Consider the following 25,933-nt stretch of genomic DNA (forward strand, 5'->3'; position numbering starts at 1 on the left):
AAAACGTTAAATGAAAGTATGTGCCTGGAGGCCAGAATGTCACTGTACGTGTTTTCAAGTGTGCTCAGATGATGCCACAGTGCTGGGGTACACTAAAATTGAATAATACAATGGTTCTCATATTGGAGACTGGAGACATTTTAAAACCTCCTACACTCTGAGCAGTATTGGTATCATATTTCACCCAGCTATTTTCTGCTGGCTCCTTGACTTGTCAGCCACAATGTGGAAAATAGTGGTGGCAAACAAGCTAAAAGTGGTGTGAATAAAGTAAATAAGAACTACTGTCAAAACACATCCAGCTACGTTCTGTTGTGGAGATTTAGCAACAGACGATGATTCATAAACTAAAATAGCATAGGATGCTTTTTTCCATTTACAGATCAGTCTGGAACAAAAGATCTATTTATGAGATTTAAGCCAAATGCACAACAACATAATGATTGTCTCCTCAATAGCTAATCTTTATTCATGTAAAGTGGTGGACGTGTCTTGATTTCAATATTTTTCAATAGGGTATTTTATTCAAACAATTCTATTCAGTCGCACCTTATTTTATATACAAAAGGTGAAGTGATTATGTGAGATTGCTTCCTAATTTGTTCTTCCTGCAGGGAAAAGTAGGCAAGTAGATGGTAGATTGTGTACAACTGGGAAACACTGCAACCCATTCACGTCCCACATTAAAAAGCCATAGTTCAGTAAATTGCTCAACTGGATGGAATTGGTGTGAGGTAATACATCAGAAGCCAAAGTTATTTAAACGTGTTAGGTCAATGCTTAGTTAGGTTTTGGTGTCTTCCACAGAAAGGATCTTGAATAATCAATTATCCAGCTGCAAGAGCAATGGCAACACAAAATCTAACTTTTGGTGACTATAACCTGATGCTAACGGCTGTCCAAACAACAGGGCAATTTGCTGAAAGTCTTACCTCCTTGTGATCAATCCATTCTATAAAAAATCTCACCAAATGAGGGTAAATCCATCCTCATCATCGTATCTACTCATACTTCACACCTGAATATAGCCATTATATGAACAACATAACCCCATATCTCAATGTCTGTTCTTTGATCCGTTAACTTTTTACCCCCAATCGGGGAGACTGCAGATTATGTATTCCTTACGCCACCTGTTCCTAAACCGAATTTCACACCCCTTGATAATCTGTACCTTATTCCCTGATAACCAGAAACTTCTATGCTTAAATTCTGTACCATTTTCTTTTTACCTCAACATCCTCTTAATAAAATTATTTGCTTAGCGGTATCCTTCAGCCAGCCAAGGTATGTCACAGATAAGACTAAACTGTTTAGATCTGCAAACTTAAGTGCAGACAGAGAAATAATACAAAGGGATCTACAGAAATTAGATTGTAGAAAGGAAGTAACAAAACAAAAGTCAACCAGGAAGGAAAAAACCTGAAAACTGTCATGCCAAGAGAGATCATGTGGCGATTGCAGACAGATATATGCTATGACTGCACAGACATAGATAGCACGTGTGCCATTTGATATGGCAGCAAAGAAAGCTAATGCAGTTTTGGACTGAATAACCAAAGCCTGGGCAGGTAATAGCCACTCTCTAAAAGGTAGCTGTCATACTGAACCTGTAATGGGGTATTTGGTACTGGGCACTTCAACACCAAAAAGGTATTGACAGATTAGCGCATGTGGATACAAAAGCTGCACAAGTTACTGTGTGAAAGAACATCCTTGAAACCATGGACATTCCCCTCAGGCTTTTCTGTGCTTTACAGTCCAGCGGATCCTTCATGAAGGCTCTTCTCTTCCACAGAGGATGGGGTGATTTCTGTCATATCAGATAGACAAGCCATTGGTTCTTTTTGGTACTTCAATAAAGTATCTTCAGATCCCTGCCCCCCGCCCGCCCACCCCCTTTTTTTTAAAGTCTGTGATCCTAATTAGCTCTCACAGCACTGAATGGATTTGATGTGAAAGAGAAATACAAAATCTGTATCTGTGGATAACCCAGACTATCCTAAAACAAAAGAATTAAATACATGCACTGGAATTTAAGGACACATATCATACTTTCTCATGATGCAAATCATAGTTGTGCTGAGATCAAGCTATTACAAACAACTGGCATTTCCTCACTTTTGCAGGATTGTTAAATACGCAACAGAACCTATAGCCATTGGAGCAGCCAGGAAGAGCAGTAGAAAGAACCACACATCATTTAAGAGCCAACAGAACCACATAATTTTAGAGAAGGAAAGTATCTATTAGACCCTCTACTCCATATCTTTGTGTAGAACCTGTAGCAACTCTAGGCTCTTTTCAGAGTACCAGCCATGTTAGTCTGTATCCGCAAAAAGAAAAGGAGTACTTGTGGCACCTTAGAGACTAGCAAATTTATTTGAGCATAAACTTTTGTGAGCTACAGCTCACTTCATCGGATGCATGCAGTAAGCTCTTAGAATACTGGTGTCATTTTGTTAAGATAGAATCTATGAAATTCTGAGACCAGATCATGATTCTATGATCATCTAATTTAACCTCCTGTATAATACAGACTATAGGACATTCCTGAATTAAGTCCTGTTTAAACTAGAGTACACGTTATAGAAAAAAACATCCAATCTTGATTTAAAAATTGCCAGTGACAGAAAATCAACCTCTGGAACAATTTAGCAAGGATTGTGATGAATTCCCTTCACTACTAAAAAACTGTGCTTTATTTCCATTCTAAATTTGTCTAGCTTCAACTTTTTATATCTTTGTCTGCTGGACTGAAGCCCCCATTACCAATACAGTAAAAGCTGTATTATCCGTCACTTTACCAACTATATAGCTCTAGAACCTGGCATTTCTGATATCCCCATTAAAAGCCCAGTTGGGGTGGGGCCGGTAGGCTCCCTACCTGGCTCCGCTTGGCTCCCCGAAAACTGCAACATGTCCCTGCTGCTCCTAGGTGAAGGGATGGCCATGGGGGCTCCGTGTGCTGCCCCCACCCCGAGCGCTGCCTCCGCAGCTCCCATTGGCTGGGAACTGTGGCCAATGGGAGCTGCTGGGGTGGTGCCCGTGTGCAGAGCTGCCTGGCCGCACCTCCACCTAAGAGCAGCAGGGACATGTTGCTGCTTCTGGGGAGCTGCCCAAGGTGAGCGCTGCCCGGATCTGGCACCCCAAATCCCCTCCTGCGCCCCAACTCCTTGCCGAGCCCCCTCCCACATCCAAACTCCCTCCCAAAGCCCTGCCCCCATCCCATGCCCCAACTCCCAGCCCCCTCTCACACACAAACTCTTTAGTCTTCATTACCATTCATCAGGGTAAAGATACTATTCCACCTGCTGGAAGCAGGAACAGCAGGGGGACGGGAGGTGGTGAACCTCTCTGAGAACAAAAAATTTAACCTATATGCTGCCCTGCATAGCATGGCGATATTGGGAGCAAAACTGTGGAAGTCTTCAAGTGGTGGTGGTGTTGGAGGGACACGGAGAAAGGACATGTTTCTTTGGAGATATCCCCTTTTTCCTCCACTAAGCTTCCTCTGATTCTGAAATAATATCCGTGTCGTTCAAGCGATAGCCATAAGTTGAAGGGGAGAATGAGCTCAGGAGCAGCCACTCTCACTTGTATGTCCTTCCTCACCATTTAGACTGGATTCTATGTTTTAAAATAATATCATCAATAACTAATCCCGTGGCTCTATGATCCCCTCTGGAGCAGAACAGAGGCTCTGCCTGACAGCCAGTGGCATCACTGCTGGAAGATGTGTGGGCTGCCATTCCTGGGTACGGTAGACCTTAAACAGGTGCAGACAGAGGGAAACTCTCTGTATTTCTGGTTGATGCCTCATTCAGCATAGCAGATGAAAAGATGTGGTTTAACAACAGCCCATAAACAGCCATAGGTTGTTACTGAATTAATACCTTCCTCTCTGTGCACGTTTTGTATAAAAGGGAAATAAAGGTCTCAGAGGAAAGGGAAATACTCTGTCTCCAGCTGTTGGCTGGATGAACTACACCTAAGGGTCTGGATATAAAGAGCACTTCCAGAAGCACTGACTATGAAAAGGCACAAACAACTGAGGCAATTATAATGAATTAAGCTAGTACAGTGGTTCACAAACTGTGGATTGTGACCCCATTTTAATGGGTTTGCCAGGGCTGGCGTTAGACTTGCTGCGACCCAGGGCTGAAGCCGAACCCCGACTCCACTGGGTGGGGTCAAAGGAAAGCCCAAGGGCTTTGGCCCTGGGCGGTGGGGCTCAGGTTATAGGCCCCCCCGCCCGGGGCCAAAGCCCTTGGGCTTTGGCCCTCCCACCTGTGGCAGCAGGGCTTGGACTTTGGCCCCCTCCCACCTAGGGTGGCGGGGCTTGGGTTGGTTCAGGCTTTGGTCCCCCCTCCTGGGGTCATATAATAATTTTTGTTGTCAGAAAGGGTCCTGGTGCAACAAAATTTGAGAATCCCTGATCTAGCAGTAATCACAATATTTTCCTTCATAGACTTGTAACCTCTGGCTGAGAGCCTTGATAGCAGATGATGTAGCCTGAATGGTCCTCTCCAAACCAGAATCAGCACAAATTATGGAAGTCCACCCAGGGCACCCAACTGGTAGACGGTGAAAGCATTTTTTGTAGATATTGAGAACACTGGAAGAGAAGGACAATAGCAACACACCTGGCCAAATTCTGCCATGGTGTAAAAACTCTGCTGTCTCAAGTGGAGTTAGCTTTCACGAAGTAAAGCAAACCACTGAATCAGAGCCCTTAGTATTACCAGACTTTTCTTATGCATCTTGTATTGTCCTCCCTTCTGAAGGATACGTCCTAATTTCATGGCTTAAAAACAACATTCCATTCGTGAACATTTCAAAATACTCTTGCAAGTGGACCATGCACTAAAAGAACTTCAGATTGTACATCACAAAGTTAATAATGATAGCTATAACGTTTACATACCCTCAGAATTTAAGTATTATAATTGATATTCTGGTGTCTGATATTTAACTCTAGGAAAAGATTTATGCTAAATATTTGGCTAAATGGTTTGGTTATATATGGAAACACAACAGAACACTTGTAGCGAGAAAAAGAGCTGACAGCACTAAGCTGTCACCATAACCTGCAAATCCATTGATGAATGTACAGTCCCGCTTTTCAGAGAAGCCAGGGTGCAACAGACAGTCACTCATGAGACACTTGTCATACAAAGAATGGTGATCCAGGAGTACATGTACTAAAAAGAAAATTAAAAAGCCCACTATGTCCTCTCATCTAATCTCAGAAATAAAAACAAGTGTCAAGACTTTTGACGACAATCCTTGCATAACCAGAGTATATCCACTGTCTAATAATTAGTTTCTTTAATGCTGGTTCTGTACCTATATACTCTTACCTTACTGCAGCAGCCATGCTTCCAATAGGGTTGATTGGCAATGGCCTAACTCCTGGGAACATTCCTCTACTCAGAACACGAGCTCCATTTTGTATCACTCCAGGGGGAACTAAAAGAAAATTTTTAAACATTTAGAAAAAAATTTTAAGCAGCACTTTTGATGTTAAGCGCTTCAAAATAAAATTAGAAACGTTAAATAAGAATGTCTAATACAGCGCTCACCTTTAAAATCTTCACAAAAACCTTTGTTCATAGTTAACATTAAAGTGCTATTCACATTATTCTATATGCGAAGTAAAGATTGCAAAATATTTAATGGCAACCACTATTAACTTGGTTCATAGAGGTCACCCTCAAATTTTCTAATTGCCATAGACAATTCCTTACACAACATCCTACAGTAAACAGGAAAATTTAGGTAACATTGCAATTACTGAAGTAAAATTTATCTAAGGCAAAAATGGCAAATACTTTAGGAAGAACATATTGTAACCAAAATACAAGCCATATTATAAGCCGTTATATCCATAAGTCATAACTTTTTATCATTGTACACTATTTGAACAGTGATCTTCCATCTTCGTTAGGTCCTATCCTATTCAAGGAAAGACTAGGACACCTAATTATACAAGTACTGACTATTTGGACAACAAAGTTTCTTTGGATTTTTAGGGATTTGTAATTCAGCTGAATTCCAGACTGTGGCTTTGGACCACAAGGTTTTGTGCTAGAAGTAAGTACTTTTCATCACACTTGCGTGACGTCTACAGTCACTATTTTGAAGTAAAAATGAGAGGGGGAGGATTTCAGGGATATATTTTTGCATTCTTTCCGGCCTATATCAGGAACAAATCACGACAGCTGCAACGCTACCTCAGCTGTTCTGACCAGAAGAATATTTGAAATGACAGAACTACGGACCTGTCTACACGGACACTTTACAGCGCTGCAACTTTCTCGCTCAGGGGTGTGAAAAAACACCCTCCTGAGCGCTGCAAGTTTCAGCGCTGTAACCTGCCAGTGTAGACAGTGCACCAGTGCTGGGAGCTGTGCTCCCAGCACTGGTAGCTACGCCCCTCATGGGGGTGGTTTTTTTTTTAGAGGGCTGGGAGAGCTCTCTCCCTCTGCTATGCCGCAACTACACAAGCCACATGAAAGCGCCATGGCAGCACTTCAACTTTGCCAGTGAAGACATGCCCTCTGGCTCTGCTCACTCCCCGATGTTCTCTGAGGAGTGTCTGTACATAGTGGGCGCACAGCACTTGCTTACTCTGTGCAACTGGACCCAAGTCCTGGCTGTCTCATGCAGGCTTTTAAGAGGAGGTTCTTACTCCCCATTATGTGCCATCAAAAGCACATAGTGCAAGTCGCCATCGAGTCATTATCATTTAAATTGCAAAACTAGATATTCTGCATGCAAATTGATCAAAAGCACTTGAGGTATTTTCAAATCAACAGGGAAAACTACTCCAGATTTCACTTTGTGCACGTGTGTGTGGACGGTGGGGGTGTATTTTCAATAGCAACAACAATCCGTTACAATATTGGCACCACAACTGGGGCCATCTCAGAATGGAACAGTAGCCTTTACCAATCTAAGTTTGTCTCTCAGTAAAGTATCCCTATTTAGCCCTGATTTTTCTTTTTCTCATCACTTTTCCTTTAAAAAGTCATTTTCCCATTACCCTCCCAAAGATGTGGATAGATTCATTCAATTGCCAGTATTATTATTGTGCATGTCCTCTAACTGCTTTTTATTTTTAAAGACCTTTCATTTAATTCTAATTGAAGGGAGACTGGCAATCTAAAAATAAAATACTCTTCAAAAGAAACATTTATTACTATTGCCAGCGTATGTCAACATTTTCAGAAGTAGATGCCTAAAGTTAGGCACCTAAATATATACTTAGGCACTTAAACTAAAGTGACCTGATTTTCTTAGGTACTGAACATTAACTGTTCCTGTTGACTTCAAGCTATGGTCCTATCCCATCTTGACTACCATCTCCTCCTAAATGGCATCCTGATTCTCACCCTGCTTCAACTCCAAACCACACAGAACATTGCTGTGAAAATAATCTTTTCCCTTCTGCTTAGAGCATGTTAATCCCTAATCAAATCCTGTCACTGGCTTCTACCCACCTTTGGTTTTTAGCACTTCTGGACAACAGGTCACTTATATGTACATGTCCAAACATAGCTTTCGGTGACTAACTTTAGGCTGGAAGTTGACTTTCAGTTATTTAACTGAAATAATTTTAAAAAGTTACTTTTTGCTATTTATGCTGTTCTACTTTTTGCACACACCCCCCCCAACGTAGGAAAATCAATGAAGTCAGTTTCCCTGCATAATCGTTTTCGCGTCCAGATTCTAGTGCTCCAATGTTTAGGTTGCAAACACTGCAATTGAATGTTTATTTGTTTAAAACAACTGTTGGGATTTTACAAAAGCAAGCTTGCTTTTACACAATGTAAAATTTTGGACCAAATCTGTGTAAACAGTGCCTATTTAAAGGGGCCTGAATATCAGTGAAGTATAATATACGTAAGTAATATAAGACTAGTAGAGTAAAGCTCAAGGAAAATTCAGGTATAAGATTAGGAAAAAACCCAAAAGAGCAACATAGCCTGAAGCAACAGATAAAACTGTCACATATCAACATGGCTTTTCGAGAAGGAGTGTGGATACACAGTATAGGAGAGGGGTGCATATTATGCGGTACTGTTTTTTTAAATGCAAAGTCCCCTTCACTTCAGAGCAATAAATTCTATAATATCAACAATCCTTTGAATGAAGCTTCCCAAGGACAACAGCCTGAAGGGATATGGAGGAATTTGTGATTTATGTTAATGAGTTACAAGTGTTGCCTAAAGAACTTCAAGAAACTTCCCAAGGCCAACATACTGGCAATTCAAATAAAACAAGGGGAAAAAATCAGCACCCAACTCTTCCTTCCTTGCTCCACCTCTGTTCAGATCTGCAAGCTCAGTGTCACATCCAATGAGTGAGCTGTAGCTCACGAAAGCTTATGCTCAAATAAATTTGTTTGTCTCTAAGGTGCCACAAGTACTCCTTTTCTTTTTGCAAATACAGACTAACACGGCTGCTACTCTGAAACCTGACATTCTCTCCTCTCACTCCTTTCCTTTTCCTATCCCCTCATATCCAGCCCACTGAAAAACCCTGTTTCTGTCTTTACACCCTTGAAAATCACTCAATTCCTCCCCAGTCGTATGGCTAAAATCGTGGTCCTCTCTCACTCTGAGTATTCCAAGCTCTTTTGTTGCCCAGTTCTCATCTTGCTCCACTGTAAGCCATACAAAATAATGCTATGAAGAGCTTTTTTTTGTCTCCTGCCTCTCAGATCATGATTCTCCTAATCAAATCCCTTCAATAGCTTATACTCCACTTCTGTATCAAGCTCAAGACTCTGTGTCTCAGATGGTAGGTTCTGCCTAACCCAACCTCTGCTTACATTTCTGCTCTCATGAATATCTCCCTCCCCCGTCCCAACCTTTCATGTCTTCCTCTTAATTGTTCTCTTCATATCTATACCCCTTCTCATCTCATCGTCTTCTATGCTGACCATTTGGAACAGTGTGAAACCCATTTAGAAACGTGAAAGATGCAAAATAAAATCCTGCTATCCTTTGAGAAACGTCACCCCGGAAGCAATATTGCTCTCTCTTTAGGCCCGGCTCCCTGTTTGCAGCCCATTTCTTTCCCCACCATTGCCAGTTTTGTTACGCTTGGGTTTAATAAAGGATCTGATCCTGAAAAGTCTTCAGCAAGACTACTTGCCTGAGTATGGAAAAGATCCAGGGACCTTATCTTTAATTTAAAATATGCAGTAGCTGGTATATTGAAAACATCATCATTCCAAATTCAATCATCATTTACTTCAGGTTACATTAATTATGTCATTGCTGCCAATGCCTTTGTTTCACAATACTTTCTGAATTGTCACGTAACAGCATCACTACGTAACTGTCCAGGTGATATCAACATACAAGATACCCGAAAGGTTGGGTGGAACAGAGCAATAGGGACTGGGGGGAGGGGAGGAAGCAATAACGAGCCAAAGCCATAATGAAAACACATATTTTCACTGGTTGAATTGGTGTTAATGGATTTCTGAGCCTCTGATTTAAAAAAAAAAAAAAAAAAAAAAAAGAATGACAACCACCTCATGGTAGAAGTTCTTGATTGATAGGTAATCCATTCAGCCCATATGCTAGGATGGTTTTCTGTTGCATATTTTGTATTACTTGCTCCTATCTTCTTTAAAGATCCGGTTATGAAAGTAACATTTCACACTGCACCAATACTCTTATTTCCAATACCAAGTAACACTCCAAAAATATTTTTAAACTGAATGATTCATATTTGAAAACTGAAAGTCCAATAGTTTGAAAATTCAGAATTGCTCTGCCCTAACTTCAGTAATTCGGGCATTGTTTTCTTACTTAGATGGCTCACAACCTGGTCCTTAACATCCAAAGCACAAGGGAGGAGGAGGGCACAAGGACCCCTTTACAAACTCCATCCTGACTGCCCGCATTATGTGAGGGTGAAGATAGCAGGAACACCACCCCGCTCCCTGGGCTGATGGGTGAGGTCTGAGTGGGCGTTTCCCCCAACCCCAGCCAATACGCTGTCCAGCACAGCTGCACGGAGGAAGTAATCTGTGTCAGGTATAGGTCTGGTGTAGGGTACTTCCACCCCGAGGATGGGGAACCAGAAAGAAGAGTGTGACTGAGCGGGACTGCTCGAAGAGCAACAATTGAGCCATAGTAAAAACAACACACTGTATTTACATAGTATCTTGCACGTAAGGACCTACTTGTTCTTTACAAATATTAATTAATTAAGCATAAACTTATTCCCCCTCCCCTCCCCCAACCTGAGATCAGTATTATTCTCATTTTACAGATGGGTGATCCAAGGAAGTGATTTAGGGCTTGTCTCCATTTACAGTGCAATAGTGGCAGCTGCTACATAGTTATGCCAATGTAAGTTGGTAGTGTAGACCAAGCCTGTGTCTAGGTCACACAGTCAGTCTCTGGCAATCAGGAATAACGTTCTATGGTTCTGAATCCCCATTGTCAATCCTGCTTTAACTAACATAACACGCCGCCTCCTGACAGACATTTTTAAAGTAATCTCCCCTCTTTCTGTGCAAATGACTAAAGAACTTTGTTATGTTAGAGACACACTGCTAAGGAAACTCAACCACATATATATTTTTCCCCTTTAAGATGTTTTTTCTTCTTCATAAACAGCTGTCTTAGAGAAATTCCAGACGCTGGAACAATAAGATGTGTACATGTCTTTCACTATTCAGCTTTCGCCATTATTTTGTACTGACACAGATATTGGACCTGATTCTTCTCACGTACACCAGTGTAAATCAAGAGGTACTGCCACTGAAGTTAACAGAGTTAATATTTGTATGTGTGGAGAATCAGGGCCATGACCCCGAAGCCAGCTCTAAAAATTCACCCTCCGCTTCTTCTCAATATGGGACAGATTCTGATCTCAACGGTGTAATACAATGAATTTTAAATGGAGTTGCTCCTAATTTACACCAGTGTGAGTAAAATCAGGTCCTCTCCATAGCAATTATTCCATAGTTACCCTTCCTTGCTTTTATCAAGATTTCCAATGATCAACTGGAGAGAGAAACAATGCATCTAATGAAAAAAAATATAAAAACCATAACTCTGAAATTGTGTGGGGAAAAAAGTTTTAACTTGTTACACTTCCCTGCAAGTTTTTGTATTACAATATAACCCACAATAAAGTGACTACCACACTGCTATACACAGAGAACATTTATAATACTAATCCATAAGGATCTGATACAAACCCACAAATCAAAGAAAGTCAAAACTTGGGCTGCAAGATAGAAGTCAGAGATGGAAGAAAGCTACTAAGTCATGCAGCCACCCCTCGGTCAATGCAGGATTGTTCCTTGTGATACATACTCTAGCACATGGTACAGTTTAGTTTTGAAAGCTGCAAGAAATATGGCTTCCTTTATCCCTTCCCTTAATAGATAATGTCCATAACCTTGTATTTTGCTGACAGGAAAAGAGTTCATCTCTACTGTACTTAAGCATCCCACCTAAACTTAAGTATTTCACAGCAACCAGAAAACCACTCATAGGGCACAGAAAAGATGAGGTCCCTGCCCTGAAGAGTTTACCCTTTTAACATCAGAACTAGACACAGGGAGTGTGAGTAATAAAGAGAGGGGTGAAAAAAGGACAAGGAACATGCAGTGCATAGAATCACCCACCATACAGCGACCACAGCAGCATCCAGCTAAATAAACTAAGGAATTGAAATTCATGTTTCAAACATTATGGCATGGAAGTTACAATAAACCATGCTCAGCCCTGAGATGGTATTTAAAATCAGGGACCTTAAAAAGGAGAAAGTATTAAAGGCAAACATTTTCCACATTCCATTTGGGAGATGGGTGCGTGTTTTATTAACTCTTCTAGCTCAAGGTAAATAGCTCTCTTCACTAGACTGAATGCACAGTTTTTAGAGCACTAATAAACTTACCAAACTAAGCTTATCTGCCTGATAGAGAAAGTCTGTTTTTAAAGTGAACATTAAACCATACAGGTATTCTGCAAGAGCAGATTTGTCTTCATGTCTCCTTTGGTATCATGGGACACAGGCTTTCAGGCAGAGGCTGTCCTTCCTGACCCATCTCTTGTACCACAAAAGAGATGGATATAAAACAGAGATATAGGCCTTCTCCTAATGGATGTCAATTTTTGCCTTCATCTGCTAATTTCTTTTCCATTTCAGTGTCTGCCACAGCACCTTAGCTCAGGCTACAGACATGGAAAGTAGGGAAATGTCTGTGATGTGCAAGGCATAAGACATCAGTGGTTGCCACAAGCAAACGTTATTTGCTTAATATGCCACACTACTGACTTGCCTCATCTTACATTAGTGATGAATTTGGCCCCATCTTCCTAATTTCTTCCATTTTGCTCCTCAGGGATAAGCTTGCAACCTCTTCATCACATAGGTTAGGTTTACATTGCAACAGGGGCAGCACATGTAGACATAACTGAGCTAGCTTTGATCAAGCTAGCTTTTTAAAAATAGTATCCCTGATGGTATGGACTAGCTGCCCGAGTTCATACCTAGGGTTCTAGTGGGACTATACTCTGGCAACTAGCCCTTTTTGCCACCCATGCCACTGTGGTTACATTGCTACTCTTAGCAAGCTAGCTCCATCAAAGCTAGCTCAGGTATTCCTACGCATGCGGCCATCACACCTCCTGATTGTTGCGTAGACATACCCATAATCTTACTACCCTAAGACCACGCCAAGCCCAAACTTCCCCATTAGGCTGCATAATTTTAACTCCTCTCCCTGCTCCCATTTGGCAGCTTAAGCGAATCTCTGGGCTTGTCTAAACTGCCCCAAAGTTCCAACTACTGGAGCATGAACAGCAGGGCGCACCAAAGTGCTGCACTGTAACTGACCCATGTGCACACTGTGGGCAAAGACTAAAAAGTTCCTGGTTCACTTAATGTAATCCTTTTTGAAGAGGACTATATTAATGGAAACTAGGAACCTTTTAGTTCACACCAGCAGCATCCACATGGGGAAGTTATAGAACAGCATTTTGCTGCGCTTGGCTATCCAGGCTCCCGTAGGCCGAACTATGGTGTAGCGTAGACATAGCCTCTGTTGCCACTTAATCCCAGACACGTACTCTCACATTTATGAGAAAACTTTATAAAACTATGCAACCTCTGCAACCTTCTGCCATGTAAGGGGTGGGGTAGGAGGTGGGAAACCGCAGATCTATAAGCATCATTCTGTAGTAAATAGGCAAAGGGGGGAATGCATTTCAGGTACATTGAAATGTTTTGTTTTGACAAAACTGAAATGTTCTACTCCAGTTCCTACTTTTTTCATTTTATATTTTACAATATACAAATTTTAAAAACCGAAACAAAAGTAACTTTGAAACAGAAAATGGAAATGTTCCTTACCAAAATGCTTTTTATTCCATTTTAATTTCAAATTGAGTTTTAAAAGTAGCACATTTCTGCAACATGTGCTGTTTCAGTGAATCAGTATTTTCCGATTGAAAAACATTCTGTCAGAATAAATTCCCAGCCAGCTTTACTATTTATTGTTTGTTTACAAGAGGTAACGATAGGGCATTGTGGTTATCAGGTTTCATAGAGTAAAGATGTATCAAGATAGCAGCTCTTTCCATTTACCCATCAGTCCAAGTGCAGAATTTCTTCTAGTGATTTTTATTTTACGTTTATACCTGCATCGAGCCATTCTTGAAAACAGGTCTTCCATTTCCACAATCACTTGGCCTGGATCGAACAGTAAATTACACTGGGAAGCAAATTTTAGGTCAATGAGGAAAAAAGTCAGACCTCATTAAGCATTTTATTTTAATTTAATATAAGCAAAAAGACAGTTAATGGGATCGTGGTCCCTTAAGTGCCTAAATCCTTTTTGAAAATGAAATTTAGGCTCCTAAATTAGTAAAGTGTTGCAACACTGCCGATTGCAATGCCTAAATACCTTTACAAATCTGTGCCTACGTGTCCTGAGAGAAAACTAAAAACATTTTCCAAAGCAGAAAAAGGGCAACTGACAGTCCCCCACCCCATAGTTTTATACAAAGAAAACACCAAAAATCCTTTCCTAAGGACCCAAAGAACTCCTTCCTCACCACGCTTCTCAGTACTCTGCAAATCCCACCCAAAACAACAGGCTTTGTAGAGTGCCCTGAAGGTCAGCAGATTCAAGCTATTTTGAAACAAAGATGTTGGAAAGTGAGGAGGCATTTTCAGAGTTGAGGGGACCCTCATGTAGAAAGGTCCAGCCTTCAGTTCCCTGGTTAACACTTGCATTCTCTCTAGCAAATCATTGTTTGCATTTGTGCTGTTAAACTGTAGTTCAGCAAGGTGCTTAAGTGCATGTGTAACTGCAGCTATGCAAGTAATCCCACAGTGATCAATGGAACCACTTATATGCTTAAAATTACATACTTGCTTAACTACCTTGCTGAACCAGGACCTTTTGGAATTAAGACCAGGATCCCTACTATGATGCTTGAACTATGGTGCTTGAACTATTAGTTTCACTAGTTGCAGCAATAAATTGATGTGTGCGCTACTCCCTCTAGTTCTTCTGTCCTCTAAAGCAACTGTTTCAAGGAATGATTTCACCCATTATTATTATTATTAACTGTAAAGTATTAATATGTTATACATATATAGTAATTTTTGTCGGAGGCTCTCCAAACACATTGCAAAGAAGTAGAAAAACTATGGTACAGCAAAGCAAGGTTAAGTGATATGCCCAAGGTCACACAGAATGGCAGGACAACAAATTACAGTTTGCCAAAGATTACAACAGAAGTTCCTAACTCAGAAGCCTTTACTCTGCTACTTGGGGAAGCTACATAGCCTAGTGAATGGAAACTGTACAAGGCCAGAATGATCAATCACGAAAGGCTTGTAAGTGGTTTCTAATAAAGATATTTATCATTCACATAGCTCCTTATGACTTCAAAGGAAGCTAAGGTGCAGAGAGGCTAACAGGCAACACTAAGGCACAGAGACAAAGTGACTTGCCACAGGTGACCTAGCAAGCCAACATGTATCCTCAAGTTACAAACATAAACCTAAATATTGGTCATGATGGAAATAAATACATGAATTTGTATTAAAATATTAAGTTCCAACGTATTTGTGACTTGTGATAATTACTATTACTTCTTAAGGAAGTGTTTTGCGTAAATCTTTACAAAATTCTGTAAAATACAATACTTAATTCTGTATATTATGTATGCCAACTAGAATACATAATAGCTTAAAACCGTATTTTTCCACTGTCTTTCTGAACATTATTGTAGCAGCTTTCATGCTTTGCTCTGAGTGCGAGCCTGGATGTATGTTTCAATAGAGTTTGTACCTGCTGGCTCCCCCGTTTTTTGTGTTTGTTTGTTTGTTTGAATTAAAAATCTGAAGTGATTTACCATGGTACTTTATTGGAAAATTTTAAATGGTTCAAGAATGCATTTGACAGGGTGTCAATAATTGACTATAACTGTATTATTTTCAAGCTTTTGGCGTCAATTGTGATCAATTTTATGAGATTCTATAACGTAACCTCCCCCACAAAAAATAATCTAAATTATGAAGAGGTTTATATATTAGTTTTTAAGTGACAGTGAAAATACAGTGAGGCTGGGTGTAAATGGTGAATAGAGGCAGCATAGGATTAGGTGCCATTTAACGTAAGAGCAAAAGTCAATATTAAAATGCATCTGTGGCTTTCAGCAGCACTTGGCATATGCGTATCGATTTTTAAATGGTAATTTTTAAATATAAAAATTCTGTAACAATGCAGGAACGATTTGCTCTGTCTTTGGCTTTCTTGGTGTAGGTGAGGAGGTACTTTCCACCAGAGATGAACGTGAACTCAGACTACTAATTTCTGACAGCAAAGCCGAGGTTACTCTACAAAAATAAAGCTTAAAACACGATTGTGAAACGTGGCTGTGGGCAAACATTTTTTTTCTTCTGTTCATACACTCCAGAATAAAACTATGTCCTGGAAAAGCAGGATTTAAGCTTGGTAGATACCTGAAACATGGTTAGAATATGTTGTTTTTTTCTGTCCATGCAGGTATGAATTAAAGTACGGTATCTGGTTTGCCCACAACTATGATTCACAATCATGTTTAGACGTTGTTATTTTTGTAGTGCAGGCAGGGCTTGGTTGAACTGAAGATTTAAATTCACTGACTTATCACTTTTTTAGATTGCGAAATTACTCTTGGCTCCTGAATGTCTTCAGCCGCTCATCTTTGTTGTGAAAGCAGCTGCCACACCTGCAGTCAAACATGCTCAGCTACTGAAAACATTTTCAACAGTCAGTTATCATCAGTTGTGGTCAAACTGCACATAATGCCCCTTCCACTTTCTACCAAATACCGAAAGGCACATTGTTCAACCCAGGGCATTTTTCAGCTGCGATTTGAATACACCCATGATACTGTAACCTAACACTGCAGATTGAGTCCTAAATCTTCAAGGGTTCTGATAACATCAGCATGTTTTCTTCACTGATGATTTATGGCTTGATTTACAATCTGTTACAGTTGGCAACAGAAGTAGAGTCTGAAATGTGGGCTTCTGTAGGACAATCGGGATTGCTGTGAAATTTTTCTCTCTCATTACCTTCTATTTGAAAATAAGTCAGAAGTTTTTTCATGCAGTAGTTTCTCAATGTGCACTAGATATTATCTGAGGTAAGTTGCCTAAGATTTTCCTAATATGGTAAACAGGCAGGGCCCCCTGAAATTCACAGAACAGGTTATCCCACCTTCCTAATTTTACATTTACAGAGAGATAACATAGCAATAATATTTTATCTAAAGGATCAATGATGGGTTAACACTTTTTGTTGCCCATCCCACTTAGCCTATTCCACCTAAGTCACTAGTTTTTAGCTAGAGATTACATTCCAGCCTGAGAGCCATCATTATTTGCTGATATCTTTGAAGTTGGCAGGGTGGACAGAGCTGTGATGTTTTCACTCTTTTCTCTTATATTCTTCTCTCTATATATATGTCCGTGTTTGAACTGAGTAACTTGCAGGATAGGTGGGGTGGATTGGTGGGAGGAGGATCTGGTACATTCCAACAAGGTAAGAAACTGGCTTTTCAGAAGTATCTTTATAAACTAAGTTATCCCTAGCCAAATGATTTATTGCTATTTATAGTGGATGTGCCAGAGACCCCTGGGCCCCAAACCTACTTCCACTCAAACATTTTGAAGAGTAACTTACTATGTCCCCATTCCCTTGCCATTGGCCTATCCCTTACTCCACTCTCACTTTCCCGTTATTCTGTAATTTAGTACATCATGTTCAGTTTGCTCTTTTCTTTATGTCCATCTCCTCCTTCTCTTTCCTTGTGTTATCTTCTCTACTTCTTCTTCCCACGTTCTTCATCTCTTCCTTCTGCTCTTGCTCTCTCTCCTCATATCCCACCAATTCTCTTTTCTAACTGATCCCCTCAGTGTCCTCTCCTCTGCTGCTTCTCTCAGCCCATTCTTTCCACTAATCCCAAATGCCACATCCCTTGATAAAATCTCTCCCTTTCACCATGTACACTTCCCTCCCCCTTCCAATGACATTCTCAGCCTCATCCCATGGGATGAACCAGAATGGGAGTGAGGTCAAATCTGTTTTTCTCTGGGGAGAGGAGTTTCTTGGAGGAGATTCTCAGCAGATCCTTCTCCCATGAGATTTCAAAGAAGGCTGACAATGGCGCCCCCCAAAGCTCTCCTTGGCTGTGCAGGGAATGCTTTGGATTCTGACTGGTTCTCTTCCCCAGACAGAGCAAGGAAGTGCTGACCAAGGCTTCCCTTACAGTTCTTATTTGGTCACGTGAGCTAAACCAATGTCAGGGAAGCTAGCCAGGCTTCATAACGGCTGTAGGTAAATTCTGTCTTTATATTTAAAGCTGTGAATTGCTTGGTATTACTGCCCGTCATGCTGACCAATACTGTCCCATTGTTTCCTTGTACTCCCCCATCTCTATCAGTCGTCTTTAGTCTTATACTTAGATTGTAAGGTCTTTGGGAGCAGGGACCATCTTTTTGTCCCATGTTTGTAAGGCACCTAACACAATGGGTTCCTAGCCTCAAACAATAAAAAATTATCACAATATCTGTGGGTCCAGCTGGAGAATGACAGGGACCTATGGGCAGGAAGCCAAAATTTGCCAGATTTCCTGGAGCCTGCGTAGGGCCCTGGCACTGCATATCACACAGGCAAAATGCGAAGTATGCATGCAAGAAAGGATGTGAAATAGTGTCCAACTGACTAGAAAACATCCAGGTGGCCTCAATCACACACATGATGGAGTCAAATCAAAGCAAAATGAAAACAAAAAGTATGTATCCTTCGTCTCTTTCTCAACTTCTGGTGGTTACCCCAGGTCTTATCTCACTTGTCCCACATCACTAAATTATATGTATTTAATGAATAACAATAATCTTATCTCTAACACAGAGATATAAAATTGTTATTCATGTAATAGTGGATATTATATTTCACAAAAAATAAAATAATATTTAGTGTAAAGTAGTGTCTACAAGGGAATTATATTTCTCCATTAGATCCTCCTTTTTTGTCTGGTATGCTGTATACTTATAAAAAGAGAATGTTAACTTTACATGTCTATGGTGCTATATGCTATAGAAATATCTACTCACAACCTGCTTGTATCTCAGGGGGAGTATTCAAAAGCATCATGGCAGTGGCAGCATCAATGTCAGGATCTGGAAAAATCAACCAATAAATACATTATTTACAACTGGGCTAATCTTGTTTTTACCCCCCTGCTAGACCGAATCTCTGCATTGAAAAGGAATAAAGATTAAAGTATCCAAGACGTTATTTTGGAAAATTCCAACATGTGATCAAACTTGCACATGATCCCAAAACTACTGTTAAGTCAACTACACTGAAATATATTTGTCACTGTACTGTATATGTTTGTGTGCACGGTGTGTTCTGTTATTCCTCTCAAGCTTGCTATTTAATTCTGGTGAGGAGTATTTAGTAGGGCTGTCAATGAATCGCAGCTAACTCACGCGATTAACTCAAAAACATTAATCGTGATTAAAAAAATTAATCACAATTAATCAGAGTTAAACAATAGAATACCAATTGAAATTTATTAACTATTTTGGATGTTTTTCTACATTTTTATATGTATTGTATTCTGTGTTGTAATTGAAATAAAAGTTGATTACAAATATTTGCACAGTGAAAGATAAACAAAATAAATAGTATTTTTCATTTCACCTCATACAAGTACGGTAGTGCAATCTCTGTGTCGTGAGAGTGCAATTTACAAATGTAGACTTTTTTGGTTACATAATTGCACTCAAAAACAAAACAATGTAAAACTTCAGAGCATACAAGTCCACTCAGTCCTACTTCTTGTTCAGCCAATCACTACGACATTTATGGGAGATAATGCTGACCTCTTCTTATTTACAATGTCAACAGAAAGCGAGAACAGGCATTTGCATGGCACTTTTGTAGCCAGCATTGCAAGGTATTTACATACCAGATATACTAAACATTTGTATGCCCCTTCATGCTTTGGCCACCATTCCAGAGGACATGCTTTCATGTTGATGATGCTCGTTAAAAGAATAATGCATTAATTAAATTAGTGACTGAACTCCTTGGGGGAGAACTGTATGTCCCCTGCTCTGTTTTACCTGGATTCTGCAATATATTTCATATTATAGCAGTCTCGGATGATGACCCAGCACATGTTGTTCATTTTAAGAACACTTTCACTGCAGATTTGACGAAATGCAAAGAAGGTACCAATGTGAGATTTGTAGATAGCTACAGCACCCGACCCAAGGTTTAAGAATCTGAAGTGCCTTCCAAAATTTGAGCGGGACAAGGTGTGGAGCATGCTTTCAAAAGTCTTAAAAGAGCAACACTCAGATGAGGAAACTACAGAACCCAAACCACCAAAAAAGAAAATCAACCTTTTGCTGGTGGAATCTGACTCAGACGATGAAAATGAACATGCGTTGGCCTGCACTGCTTTGGATGGTTATCAAGCAGAACATGTCATCAGCATGGACACGCATGTCCGCTGAAAATGTGGTTGAAGCATGTAGGGACATATGAATCTTTAGCGCATCTGACATGCAAATATCTTGCTCCGCCGGCTACAACAATGCTATGAGAATGCCTGTTCTCATTTTCAGGTGACATTGTAAACAAGAAGTGGGCAGCATTATCTCCTGCAAATATAAACAAACTTGTTTGTCTGAGTAATTGCCTGAACAAGAAGACAGACTGAATGGACTTGCAGGCTCTGAAGTTTTACATTGTTTTATTTTTGAATGCAGTTATGTTCTGTACATAATTTTGTATTTGTAAGTTCAACTTTCATTATAAAGAGATTGCACAACAGTATTTGTATTACGTGGATTGAAAAATACTATTTCTTTTGTTTTTTTACAATGCAGATATTTGTAATAAAAATATAAAGTGAGCACTGTACACTTTGTATTCTGTGTTGTAATTGAAATCAATATATTTGAAAATGTAGAAAACATCCAAAAATATTTAAATAAATGGTATTCTATTATTTTAAGAGTGCGATAAATCGCACGATTAATTTTTTTAATCGCACGATTAATTAAGATTAATTAATTAATTAATCTTTTTTTAATTGTTTAACAGCCCTAGTATTTAGGTTTCATTACTAATGCACTGTGCAAGAAGTAGTCATTTCATGAGTTGTAGTCACTGTATTGGGATGAGTTACTAGCACAGTGGAGAGTGTCAAGAACAGTTGCATGGAATCAGACACAAAGATGACATTCGGTCATTTTCATATGTCAATAAGAATTTAAATTATTATTGTGAGAAAGCATTAGAAGCAAAAACCTCTAAAATCAGGGAAAACAAAACCAGTGTTTCATTGAAGGTACCTAAGTGATTTGCATTCATACCTATTGTTACTTTTAATATAAGCAAAAATTGTTACTTGGCTGCTGTTATTCGTAAATTGGTTTCTGAATCCATCATGAGCCATCCGTTGACAGATGGCAAGTTATGGAAACAGAATAAAATATGATCCTTTTATAACTATATTCACTTGCTTCAGACGCAGCAGCAAGGCTGCTATGGAAATGGAGGTAGCCATGACAACAGTAAACAACCCAAGAGTGGCCACTGAATAAGCTGAAAAGAACATCTGCCCCAGCAAAGCGTCCCAGCTGCCCTGGGGCGAAACTTGCTAATCGTGCAGTGATGCTGTGTGACAGAGAAAGCCGCCTATGCGATGTCCAAATAAATGAAGTGTGCAATTGAAGCAGACATAAAAACCCACGCCCTTGCCGATTGCTGCCTCTGCATTGCTAAACTGAATGACTAATGAGCTCATTAAAACACACACACACACACACACACACACACACACACACAACTTGTCAGTATTTATACTAAATTACATACCAAAAAATTCAATTTACTGCTAATAGCTTAATGGTACTCTATATTGGGTATTATGTTGGAAAATACTTTTTACTGTTAAAAAATACATTTTTCATACTTTTGTGTGTGTTGTTCTATTTCCAGGGGAGTAATGTGTTGTAGTAGAAAGTTCTACAAGCTATTCATAATACAAATCATGCAGTGTAAAAGATTTTAATGTCTAAGCAAAAAATAAATTAACTCCACCTACAGAGAAAAAGAATTTGATTCCAGCTTGAGTATATAATATTGTATTGTAAATAGCTATAACAACTTCTTACATGACAATATTTAATACACGATTGCTGTAACAGTAAACTCAACAAATGCAGAATCGGTTACAAGAAGTTTTTGCACCAGTTTGGTTGTTCCTCTGTTCTGACTTGCACAGATGCCAATGTACAGAAGGCAGGTGCTGAACTTCCGATCACATCAACATGTTCTAATGCCAAGGATTACTCCTAGTACACTTCTCATAAGAGAGTTCACAAGCTCACATTCGTTATTAACTCTGGAAACAGGTCAAAGGCAGAGTTCTTCCCAAAAATCAGCATTGATTGACGCTGAACTGTTTGGAAATGGTGGTTGAAACTTTTTCACGTCCCCGTGGGTGGAATAGTGTGTTTAATGCACCACATTTTACAGGATCAAGTTCATTTACTGCAAATCAAATATTGTTTTCTTTAGCTTGACTAAAAAGGGAGAATGTCCAGAGGAGATTCATATTTAAAATAGAACGATCTTACCTGTGTTAAACAGTAGTTTAGAAAACAACATTGAAAGAATGTTAGTAGTCCAATATACTTTGTTACTATTCACGTATCCAGTTTTAGCCTTTGTTTATAGGCTGTTCCTGTATGATTTTAGTTTCTGGTTTTCTTAATTTAGATGATGTTCCAGTGTTTGGGTAGAAAAGACTGTGGGGAAATGATAATCTTTTCCAGAGAAATTAAACACAAAAATACACCATGGAAACATTTATAAACAACCCCTACATTGTGGGTCTACATTGATGTGGCCAGCATATCTTGAAAGTTTTATGTCTTACGATTTGACAGTTCTACAGGAACAACTGTGGTTTTGTAATCACTTGGACACTAATCAGAACTGGTTATAACAAACATGGTGTGTCCACAGCAGCTATTTTCCACAACATAAGCAAGATTCAGATATGTCCACACCTGCTATGCTGTCTAGCCATGTTTGTGTCTTGCACTTTTGAAAAATCTGGGAAGCTATCCCACGCCTCAGCAGGGGACAGTCCCTAAAGACATGCACACAGGGTGGCATCAGCAACATAAGGGACAATGCACATTGGGATATTATGCTGAGCAGAGAAGTGGGCCAAAGTTAGGGACTGGATAAACGGGGCAGAGGCCTCATCTGTACTATTAAAGAAAAAAAAAGCATCGAAGACTTGTTACAAGAAGAAAACCACATGGCAGCCTAGGCCACAGGCACAGAAAAGGGCAACACACTGATAGGTGCCAAACATGGCACTACCTGGCTAGAAAGTTGGAGTACAGACAGCACCATAATGCAAACTGAAAGTTGAAGGGCAAGTTCATGCTGTAATGCCAAAGCGACTCTTAGCGATGTACCTGTCAAGCATTCATGGTTCACAACATGGAGGTTTTTAGAAAGGGGGAGAACAGAATGGTAGTCAGAAAAATGCCTTTATTCAGTGCTTTACCTTGGCTATAAAAATCAAAGTTTAAACGGGCATATTTTGATCACTCTTTAGTGCTAGAAAAGGAGAAACCAGAATAGGCAACTACAGACAGCGAGGGAGATTCACAAGGTGGAAGTAGAAGAAATCCTTCCAAATGGAAAAGGACAGGGAGCAGAGGAAGGACAAGCTGGTGGGTGCTATAAAGAGCATGAGGAAGAAATCAAAATGACCTCAGAACCAAAGTCCTCAAAAAGGCAACAGCAAAAGCTATTGGCAAATAGATCAGCTGTAGTTTGTTCTCCGAATATGTATTTGGTGTGTATGCACTACAGTATGCAGTGTACTATGTAATATCCACACTACAATCCTAAATCTAAGGGTTGGCTCCTCATTCTTTGAAAGCCCTGCAAATGCTATCAAGAAGGTAGCTGAAAGCAGCGACAGACCGTAAGCAGTTACAGTAGAGCACATAATAGTCTGAAGGGACATAGTCTAAATGGGGCAGAGGTGGTACATAATTTGGATATACTGTAGTTGTAATTCTGCTACTAAACTTTATCCAGCACTGCATTCAAGAGTGAAGATTCCTTTGACAAGTCAAAGGCAAAACACATACACGCACATACAAAATGAAGAGTTTTAAACCCATAACAGAACTGCTGTACTTCAGACTCAGGCCCTAATTCTGCAAAGTGCTGAATTATGTGCTTAACTCTAAACACTAAGTGGTTCCACTAAAATTAACTATGTGCTTAAGTGCTTTGTTGAATCAGGGCGTTGGTTATTTTTTCAGCTATGTTTGTGGCTAAGGTTCACTTAAAAAAAAGTACGTACAGATCGGAACGTGTTCTGCACAGTAATACAGAATGGTCAAGTAATGAGCATGAAATATCTTGGCACAGAATTGGTCACAAAAAGCCAGAAAGCCAGAGGGTAACCCTCAGTGGTAGACTGTTTATTCAAGAAGTGACAAAAAATAATTAAAAACAAAAGGTGGCACCTGAGAAACCCCAATGTGCCAGCTGTCCATCTATTATGTTGTTCTGATCTTTGGTTTACAGTTTCACACAGAAGGAAAAAAACACTTTACCTTAAAATTATTGGTTTATTATTTGTAATAGAGTTTTTTTATTTCAAATTCTTTGGCCACTGAATGAAAACAGTCCAGGCCTGCCAAAATGCTAGTTCTTCCCTCATCATTAAAACATACTATAAAAACTACAGTAACAAAATTAAAAAGGGTCTATATTGCTTCAAAATATAATTCCTAACAAAATTATAGTAGATTTATTTCAATTACTATACAGTATATCATTTTCCATTTAATCATTCCAACTGCACACTGAATTTATTCCAAAATAAAGAAAATAGCAAATTAATATTTTAAGCAATTATGTCCTGAAATTTCAAGCTCAAATTCCAAGGAAGAAGCACTTAAATCCATAGTTAGGCACGTAAAAACTCAAGTAGTTTATAATGAGATGTCTAAACACAGATTTAGGTGCAGGCCTTTAGGCACCTCAGCCTCAATCTTGCAAACTCTTATGCACATGAGTAAATTTATGCATTTGGGTAGCTTCACTGAAGTCAATGGGACTATTCACTCATGTTTTTGCAAGATCAGGGCCTAAGTTTGAGAATTTGGGTCTTAGTTTTACTTTGGTCAATTCAATAAAATGCATAAAGGCAGAGGTACTATTCAATTTCACTGCCAACTCGTAAAAGGTGAAGTCAGTACACGTACTGCATCATCTGTTTACCATGATCATCACTGTAGTATCGCATCAGACAAGAATATACAAGATTTCTTTAGTTTTTCTTTTAAAGGATTTTTAAAGGCTTTACAGTAACATTCAGCTAATCTTTGTGTTTCATTCACCCTACTTTTCCATTAGCCTTCTCCATTACATTCTTCCATGCAGGATCCTATTATGTAAGCATATTCTCCTGAGCTGCATTTAAAACTTGCAACTCTAATGCCTTCATTATCCACAGTATCAGGCATTCCCCACCCCAACTCCCACCACTCCCATGTATTTGCTCATCTTTAATCTTTCTTCTTGACTTTATCCATTTTCAGCAATGGTACACTGCAAAAACAACTACGCTCTTTCCACGTTTTGTCCTTAGGCTCATTAAGTCAACAGGTCAGCTCATAGTTTCTCTTTGCCTAATTATTCTGTTAAGGGATGTGCCTTTCCTCTTCTCATATGAAGACTGTTAAGCTTGGAAAATGAAAAGCAAAAGTCAAGGTAGGTCAGAGATATACGAAATAATTAACAATGAATAAAGGCAAATCAAGTACTTTTATTTACCTTGTCCAGTGACAGAGAGAAGGACAGCTGATGAAATTAAAATGTAATAAGCACAAGCCAGAGAGAAGGAAATACATTCAGGCAACTAGAAATGGCCTATGAAATTCCTTGCTGCAGGATATTACTGAGCCTGACTCGGAAACATTTAATAAGATTGAGTTGAACTTTCTCGAACTAAATGGAATTACTTGTGGGAGTGCTACTGAAAACTAGTAAGGATTGCAGAATCAGGTTCTAAAAAGGATTAGACATTGTAAATCTCAATAGCAATACATACAGTTAGTCTACAGGTAGAATAAGAATGAAAGTAATCAATTCTTAATGCAAACTGCCAGAACAGGTCAGGAAGGTGTTCATCCCGTGGTATTTTGTAGCCTTTTATGGCTGGCCTGGTCTTCCCCTGGTTTTCCTACAGTGATTTTCCCCCTTCCTCCAAAGGCTCCAGTATGAGACACTGCAGAATGAAGGTACCAACTAGATGGA

General features: G+C 39.5%; 1 protein-coding gene across 7 annotated transcripts in view; it reads right to left on the bottom strand.

The window, feature by feature from the left end:
- Nucleotides 1–25,933, bottom strand: part of FOXN3 (forkhead box N3) — a 304,443-nt gene that overhangs the window by 13,574 nt on the left and 264,936 nt on the right. For 5 of the 7 annotated variants that reach the window (XM_073349399.1, XM_073349401.1, XM_073349402.1 and 2 more), the window contains exons 5-6: nucleotides 18,661–18,726; nucleotides 5,364–5,472 (exon numbers count right to left, since the gene is read on the bottom strand). In XM_073349399.1, the coding sequence (XP_073205500.1) occupies nucleotides 5,364–5,472; nucleotides 18,661–18,726 (175 nt within the window). The remainder of the gene's footprint in view (nucleotides 1–5,363; nucleotides 5,473–18,660; nucleotides 18,727–25,933) is intronic. The other 2 variants (XM_073349403.1, XM_073349404.1) reach the window with 2 other exon arrangements.

The sequence above is a fragment of the Lepidochelys kempii genome, chromosome 6 (assembly GCF_965140265.1).
Source record: "Lepidochelys kempii isolate rLepKem1 chromosome 6, rLepKem1.hap2, whole genome shotgun sequence".
In the NCBI taxonomy this organism is placed as follows: Eukaryota; Metazoa; Chordata; order Testudines; family Cheloniidae; genus Lepidochelys; species Lepidochelys kempii.